The 8,575-nt window shown below is 29.0% G+C and overlaps 3 protein-coding genes across 3 annotated transcripts in view; 2 read left to right on the top strand and 1 right to left on the bottom strand.

The window, feature by feature from the left end:
* Nucleotides 1–4,426, bottom strand: part of LOC108579738 — a 6,184-nt gene extending 1,758 nt beyond the window's left edge. Inside the window, exons 1-6 of the mRNA XM_017943345.1 lie at nucleotides 4,103–4,426; nucleotides 3,861–4,016; nucleotides 3,557–3,766; nucleotides 3,316–3,481; nucleotides 3,120–3,252; nucleotides 2,964–3,021 (exon numbers count right to left, since the gene is read on the bottom strand). Of these exons, the coding sequence (XP_017798834.1) occupies nucleotides 2,964–3,021; nucleotides 3,120–3,252; nucleotides 3,316–3,481; nucleotides 3,557–3,766; nucleotides 3,861–4,016; nucleotides 4,103–4,423 (1,044 nt within the window). The 5' untranslated portion in view covers nucleotides 4,424–4,426. The remainder of the gene's footprint in view (nucleotides 1–2,963; nucleotides 3,022–3,119; nucleotides 3,253–3,315; nucleotides 3,482–3,556; nucleotides 3,767–3,860; nucleotides 4,017–4,102) is intronic.
* Nucleotides 1,382–2,686, top strand: LOC108579772 (Down syndrome critical region protein 3 homolog). Its single transcript, XM_017943379.1, has 6 exons — nucleotides 1,382–1,444; nucleotides 1,507–1,650; nucleotides 1,778–2,170; nucleotides 2,243–2,339; nucleotides 2,398–2,523; nucleotides 2,604–2,686. The coding sequence occupies exons 1-6, from the start codon at nucleotides 1,388–1,390 to the stop codon at nucleotides 2,684–2,686; spliced, it is 900 nt and encodes a 299-aa protein (XP_017798868.1). The 5' UTR covers nucleotides 1,382–1,387.
* A 1,909-nt stretch (nucleotides 4,427–6,335) lies between the features above and the next one.
* The window catches only part of LOC108579822 (myocyte-specific enhancer factor 2), a 56,668-nt gene continuing 54,428 nt past the window's right edge, over nucleotides 6,336–8,575 (top strand). The window contains exon 1 of the mRNA XM_017943444.1: nucleotides 6,336–6,779. The gene's annotated coding sequence lies outside the window, so the exon portion shown is untranslated. The remainder of the gene's footprint in view (nucleotides 6,780–8,575) is intronic.

The following is an 8,575-nucleotide window of genomic DNA, read 5'->3' as shown; positions in this document are numbered from 1 at the left end:
TGTAAAAAAACATTTTATTTTATAAAATTTTTATTTAAAATATTATGCGCATAACAATTTTATTGTAGCAAATAAGTAGCGTGCAAAATAGTATCACAGAAATAAAATAATTACTATCGAAGTCTTCTAAGCAACGTAACCGTACAAGGCACGGAATTCCGCCAGAGTGTTTACGAACACATTTTCGTTTAGGATAGTTTGATTTTCAAATAATTAATTTTTTAACATGTGTAAAACTATTTATATCGTTAAATAATGTTTACAATAATAATGTTGTATATCAAAAATAAAAGAAAATCTTGTAAGTGAAAAATATTACATAAAGCAGCGCTTTAAAGACCAGAAAGTACGTTAATGGTAAAATTAAATTTCAGAGACCAAAATTCTCCCTTATTATACGGTTGATCGAATGAAATAAGAATTCATATTAAGCTTATTAAAATATAAGGAATAATTGGAGTAAATCATGATGATTGTTATTTCAATAGCTTTTAAAAAGAAATAAGGGCATTTAAAGATGTCAGGAACCAGACGGTTACCCTGTTCTATTGACCTCCCCCAACGGCGTTCCAGTAGAAATGATTCAAAGTTAATTATTTCAAAATATTTTCCACTCACCGTAAGTGCAGTCCGACTTCTTAATGCCATTGCTGTTCTCGTTAGAAAAAGATTTCGCGCAATATCAAAAACTCGTCTTCTGATTAAGCTGCTTCCACCGTTTCTCAAACAACGTTCACTTCGTAGTAACGACTCTGTCGGTTTGAATTTGTTTAGTCGATCGGACGGAAGTTCACCCTCTACGGATGTTAGTAGGCAGAAGAAGGAAAACCGCGAAAATCATGACATTTCATTGGTCGGTCAAATGGTCACGTATTTCAAAAGCGTCAACAATTGTTTCATTTTTTTCTTGAAGTAATAAATTTCAGTTACTTTTTAAATTTATTATTCAAATAAATCAGTACACAGAAATAAATTCTGCTGATGTTTTTCAATATTTTTATAAAAAGGTGCTTCTTTACTTTATTAAAACTGATTTTATACATAGTTACACAATCATGCATACTTTATCGTTTAAACTATAATAAATAATATTTAACACTCGTTTTACTTTGAAATTTTTTAATTTTGTTTTAAATAAAGTATTTCCTGTTGACATTTTATCAATGGTATCCAGATACTTATCTGGATACTACTCCAATTAATTTTGTATTATGCTTATGTGAATTTTGTGAAAATATATTCACTGTGAATTTTATAATTAAATAAATATATTAACTTAAATGCCATAAATAGTACATAGATAATAACCTTCGACAAATGTCATTATTGATAGACATTCAAAGTTTGTCATTCACTTATTAATCGATTAACTGTCATAAATTATAAAATGACAATAAATATTGATATCAAATTAAAGCGAGCTAGTAAAATATATCATGACGGGGTACGTTTTCGTATAATTTATGGTAATGTTACAGAGCAAAAAATGTTGAGGTTATGTTTCAGGAATTAGTTGCTGGTTTTATAGTGTTACAAACTAATTCTGATGTTAAACATGATGGAATATTTCTAAGCATGGAAGGTTCGGTTAATTTACAGCTCAGTTCAAAGAATTTTGGAATATTTGAAGCATTTTATAATTCCGTAAAGGTTAGTTTATTGCTTAAATCTTTATAATAAATTTATAAATTGTCATAAAGTAAATTGCAATGTAATTATAAATTAAAAATGAAGTAATCAATTTAGTTTCATTAATTATATTATAAATCATTTTCAGCCAATACAGTTAGTTCAATATACTTTAGATGTTGCCCCAAGTGGCAAACTACCAAGTGGTAAGACAGAAATACCATTTGAGTTGCCATTAAAACCCAGAGGAACTAAGTCTTTGTATGAAACTTATCATGGAATTTTTGTAAATATTCAGTACTGTATACGTTGTGATATAAAAAGAAGTTTCTTAGCAAAAGATGTGAACAAATCATTGGAATTTATAGTGGAAGATAAAGTGCCTCCTAGGACAGAAAAAAATGCTAGCAAACCAGTGTATTTTAAAATTATGCCAGAATCATTGCAAAATGCAAGAGATAAAACCAATGTACCTAGATTTTGCATTTCTGGAAGACTAGATTCATTACATTGCAAAATTTTTGAACCCTTAACAGGAGAGGTAATAGTATCATTAGATACATACTTCATGTTTCATATATTAATGTAAGATAATAATATTTTTAAATGTAAGGTTGTCATTCAATATTGTGAAGCTGTGATAAAGTCAATAGAACTGCAATTGGTGAGGGTAGAGACATGTGGTTGTGCTGAAGGATATTCAAGAGATGGTAAGGTGAAATATAGTAATACTTCTTTCATCATCTTATAATACTATGTTTATTTTAGCTACAGAAATACAAAATATACAAATTGGAGAAGGAAATGTTTGTACAAATTTATCTTTACCAATATATATGATATTTCCAAGGTTATTTACATGTCCTACATTGAGCACAAGTAATTTTAAAGTCGGTAAGATCATTGTATAATTTGCAGTTTGAATAGCTTCACAAAAATTTGTATAACAAAACATATATTTCATTTTATTACAGAATTTGAGGTGAATTTAATTGTAATATTTGAAGATGATTACTCAGTCACAGAAAATTTTCCCATTATATTATCAAGATATTAAATTTTGTATAGAAATACGATATTTTATATAAATTATGCATACTATTTACAGATTGTATATATTTCTTATAATAAATGCAAATTTATGTTAAATTTCATTCAAAAAATATTTAAAAAATTGTTCCCTTAATATATAAAGTAATGGATGGACAACACATAGTGTTATAAAATTTTTTTTACTCTAGTCCAACTTTCTGAACAAATAATTTATAATACTTTTCCACTTGTTTATTGTGAGTCAATCCCACTGAAGCCAGTAGTACAACATAACCAAGCACAAATGTTAATAATTTATGTTGTTTGAACCATGCTAATAACCCCTTGTTATCAGTACATCTGAAACATTGTCCATTGTTTTTTGAATTATAAATGCATATTCATATATTATAATGTATTACAACAAAATATATAAAGATTATAAGTATAGTAATTACCTTGTTGTTTGAACTTGAATACTGTAAACAAGAAGATATCGTACCCTTACCAATTCACTATTTGTTACCAAATAATATTTATTTGGAACCCTTCCACCTACAGAATCTGCTGCTACATTCCTAGCATTATCTTCTGTATAACAACAATTATTCATAAATCATAGATAAGTTTCATTTTACTGCAATATGTATTTACCTGAACCTCCAGTCTTTACATCTGCAGAATTAATAAGTTCACATAAAGCTATACAACTCATTTCACTTCCTAGCACACTACCTCCCCATCCATAGCCTATAGGACTGTAAGGTAAACTTACACCTAATTCACTTGTAAGATATATTCCTTTACCAAACAATGATTTCTAGAAAACACATTATATGCAGTAATTCAAAATATATCATTAAAGATTCAATCATGTTTCACTATATTATTTTACCTTGCACATAATCTGTTGTAAACCATAGTGTATAATGGAATGAAAATTTTCTAATCGACTACCATGATAAGCATAAAAAGTTGAATGGCCTTGAGCAAGTGTTTTCCATCTGTCCTCTGAAGTAGATTGTTTTGTACTTGCAACTTGGAATATTAAATTTGGTGCAACTACTGACATTTCTGAAGGTACTTTTCTCAATATTGAGTCATACTATATTACAAACATTTTTAATTGCAAATAACAGATCAAATTCAAAATTAAAACTTCAACAAAAATTGATATAATTCTCTACAGTAGAACTTACACATTCTTTTTTAATGCTTTTTAAGTAAGGATCTCTTAGACGTACTAAAACCCAATGTAATAGGTTTATAGCTGTCCCATACCTCTCATATACATCTGGTTCTGACAATGCTTTAAATATTACAGCCAGTGGGGGAATAACTTCTGTAGCTCTTCTCTATAGTTAAAATTCAACATACAATGAGTTAATTGTTCCATGTAATAAAGATAAAAATAATAAGACTGATATTTTAAAAACTCTACCAAAGCTTCAATATCCTTGCATTCATTATTTATGTACATTGGTGGAAATGGTTTCAGACAAGTATCATAGCGATATGTGTTACATGCTGCTACAAATAAGGACCATTTCAGATCAGCTGCTTTTATATCATTCTCCAACACATGTTTTAAAGACTGTATCCTTTTTTCAATATCTTCCTGATTTGTGGAATTTAATCGAGTTGTATATAGTACATCTAATTCTGCCTCTCCAGAAATTTTGTCGTCCAAATTTTTTCTTTGGCTATCTTTCTCCTTTTCTTTGTCTTTGTGAATATCTTGTTTCCTACTTGTATTATCCATTATTGATGAATCAAATCTAGATATAAATTATTAAGAAATATAACCATTGTTTTATAATTTCACATTTCAACTTTATTTAAAAAGTTACATACTTAGTGCCAAAATTTTGTTTAATTACTTTGAGCTATATTTATATTTTCAATACTGCAGTTCCAGTTAATAAAATGTTAACAAAGTTTATCAATAAAAATTTCTAAATTAATAATGTATTTGTAGAAACATCAAATCGCAATTACAATTATGATTTTGTCTGAAAATCTGACACGCAATTACGAAAAATGTTTAATTTCTAAGTGAACGATTTACAAGTGCAATGACTATTTTATTAGCATAAGGAAATAAGTTTATTTCACACTTATAAAATGATATATTTCATACATATTGGAACAAGTGTTTTTTAATTCATTTCACCACAATTATTAATCACTTAGTAACTTGACAATATTACGTATGTAACAAAAATAAATAAATAAAAAAGGAATAAAAAGAGTACAAGAATTCATAAAATAACAAATCGATGAATCTACTATCATTCAAGTATTACAAACAGTGCATTCACGTATTTTCTTCAATAAAGTATAATTTTTAGTCAGTGATACAACATTGAGGAAACGAAGTGTAAATTTTCCTAATGAATGTATTACTTTACAAGTTTCATAGGAATATTTACATCTTTGCAGTTTGCTTTTATTTATACATTCATTTACAATAACAATAACTTTTAATTTCAAAATTTTCGAATATAAAATAGTTAATAGAGTTAACTGCATCTTAACATATATTTTGAAAAAATTTTTTTGATTTACTCAATTTATTGTCACTTTAATGCCGCAATTGGTACGTTATTTGATCATCAAATACAATATTTCCTTTATCCTTTTAGATTAAGAAATAAATGATAAGAGAGGTATGAAATTTTTAGCTGCATTTTACAAGATATATTAATTTTTTTCAATAATTTACAACGTACTTACAATCCACGGTGAGCATCTTCGAAATCAAAATTTTCACGGTTATTACGAATTAAAAACCAGCCAGTTGTCAAGAAGTTATATATTTAATCTTGCGTTACAACAAATTTGTATTAAAATTACAAACATGGTCCTGAAGTGTTCAGGGCTCCTGTCACAGATCACATCTGTTTCATTGCGTTCGTTTGTTACGCCGATGTTTTTCTCTTTTACTTTTCTGAATTTTTATCCTTAAATTTGCAAATTATTTTTATATTAGACAATTTGCATTCAGTTGACATTACGTATAGTTAAAACAACATAGTGTTACAAGATGCAAGTATCATAACACAATACAAAAATATAAAAATAATAACTCTTAGACATAATTTGAAACAAATATTTTTTTATTTCTTTATAAATTTAACAAAAAGATGTAAAACACTTTGTGTTGCACAAAATGAATTAGTAACAATACATTTATACATAATACCGAGTTTTATTAAAGTTACAAATAAATACATTTCGAATAACATGCGATCAATTATATTAAAAAGTTTTACATTAATGTGTTCACTTATTATTTGAAGTCATTATTCTACTGATAATTATATTTCCGAAATTAAAAATATTATTGTTTATTTGTTTTAAATACTCCTATTGTGTTTGAAAGTGTCTATCAGCGGTAGTTAGAACGGTATTCAACGTATTAATTGACACCTAATGTTCTAATCCTGTAAGTCCCACAACGAATTGTATATCGCAAATATAAGAAAGTACACAATGTGAGCGTAAAAGTAACTCGAGTTGTCAGTCGTCCAGAACATGCATGTGATCCCTATGTAAATACAGGTCCATAGGGAACTTGGTCGAGAAGATTGGCAGGCATGTGACTCAATGTCATGCTTCAAGGTAAACTATCGATGACGTCAATGTACGTCACTTAACAAGTGGGAGTGGATGGATAGATGTCGGCAGCCGTGCTGGCTCTCGCGAATAATCGTACACGAAATTCGCAAACGTACGATTCGCGCGGGCGTTTGCGATAATGTCGCGTGCCTCTTAGCGATGTAGTTCTCTCGGCGGGAAAAAACGACTGTAAACAAAACCAAAAAGACACGAAAGAAGGAGAGAAAGAAAGCAGAAAACGGAGAAAAAAACGTAAGGAAAAAAGAGGAACGAGCAGCACATCGCCACACGTGTTTCCGCGGTAAATGGAAAAACACCGAAATCGGTCTGCGCATGCCCGGCCACCGATGACGTCACGAAAATTGTGCTTTTGATCAAACTCGCTCTCTCGCCGTCGTTTTTTTTTTCTTTCGCTCCATCGTGGACGTAATAATGTGGAAAGTGAAATAACCGTGCGGAAAAGCTCTGTAGGAGCCGCGGAGAAGCCGGTGAGAATCGTAAGTAAATTTCAACTCTCCCTTTTATCGTCTCAAAAGTCATCCGTTGACTTACAGTCTGTTAACATGGCCTTCACACACATGCACACGCGTGCGCATTTATGTGCATACTCTACACATATACACACGTTACACACACATACACATACGTGGGAAGCGTTCACATTTTCAAGAAAAAAAAGTTCGTTTCTCTGGCGATGTTTTAATATTGAGTGTTTTGATACACTCGAGGGTAAATTCACAAAGCCTGTACCAGGTCTAATAAATTCTACGGATTAAGGAGTCTTTTTCGTTAGAAGATATATTGATCTTTCCTCCGGAGGAACTATTGAAAATGACAGGTCGTATTTTTATTCGAATATTAATCCCTGTCAAGTTCTTCTGGTGATTTCAATTCGAAGGATTGAATCATCGAAGGATCCTTGAACTTTCCGTATAATATGTTTGTATTAATTTCGTTCTGTTCGGCGCAACACCGATTTTGGAAAGGTTGGTCTCGTGTATACGTCGCACAAAATAATACTTTTAAGAAAGAATGTTGATAGTTTAAAGGAAATGGCGTTTCAAAGTGTTTAGTAGTCTTACTGTAATATGTAATAAGAAGCTTTTGTTGGGTCTGGGAATGTTATGAAAAACAATCCATGATAATCAATAAATATTTAATAATTTTCTTCATAATAAATGCACTTTGTATATTTAAGAAGATAATATTTAATTCAAGATGAATACATCTTATCAAAGTAATTGTTTCATCTTTATTAGAACACCAATAAACAATGTGATAATAATCTAAATTAAACCTCTGATGTATAGTTGAGAAGAACTTATATTTTCATGAAAAGAAACAGCATTTTCATTAATGTTTATGTAAATTGTTGTACTGAATTATATTGTTCAATTTGTAAAGTCTAAACAGCGTATTTTAAACAGTGTACTTTTTGTGCAAAGTAGGTTACTAACGTAGAGAGTTTGTATAATTTACTTATGTGTCTTGTATTTTAAACTTTTTCTTGTGTAAACAATCCAAATCTATCACAAAGCTGTATATCTCATATATTCTCAAGATTAATTCTGAACCACTGAAATATCTTGTTTACCATATAAGATTTTATAAAATTACTGTTAGATGTAGAAATTTTTATAAACTAGCATTAATCAAAGCAACAATGTTTTGCGTGATTATTTGCTGAACAATATTGCTAATATTAACAGAAAGCAATACTGTTTACAAATAAGAAGTAGATGTAATTTCACAAATATATTCAATTTCAGTCATATATTAAAACATGTACAGTATGTCATAAGGGTTTATGATTATAATTTGTTTATCTTAAAATGTAAATGTTTTTCGGAAAATCTTTCTTTTTCTATTAGAAATTTCGTAAATAACTGTGAGATGCTGCCATCTATAGATGCAGATCTCAAGTGTATCCAGCTGCATCGGTAAAGCAGAAATTGATACATTTCATGCTAATGTTTTTATGCTAATTTTTAAATTAAAGACGCAGAAAAAAAGAAAGAAAACAACGGATAAAATATATATTTCTAATTTCATAAACAAATGGTAAACGTCCTTCTTAGTGTCCTACGTGACTTTTATTATGTTAAAAATGATATTATCAATTTATTTTACAAACAGAAAGATATTTCATATATTTTGTTTCTTAATTTATTCATCTTTTTATAATTTTTTTTTAAGTAAATAACATTTGTTTGAAACTTTTTCTATAAGAAAGGAATATAAGAAATACCAAAATTTATTCATTATTTCGCTTAGAATCGCAAAAAAAGTATCT

The sequence above is a fragment of the Habropoda laboriosa genome, unplaced genomic scaffold (assembly GCF_001263275.1).
Source record: "Habropoda laboriosa isolate 0110345459 unplaced genomic scaffold, ASM126327v1 scaffold72, whole genome shotgun sequence".
In the NCBI taxonomy this organism is placed as follows: Eukaryota; Metazoa; Arthropoda; class Insecta; order Hymenoptera; family Apidae; genus Habropoda; species Habropoda laboriosa.
The sequence above is the reverse complement of the archived record's forward strand: the minus strand, read 5'-3'. Positions and strand labels throughout refer to the sequence as shown.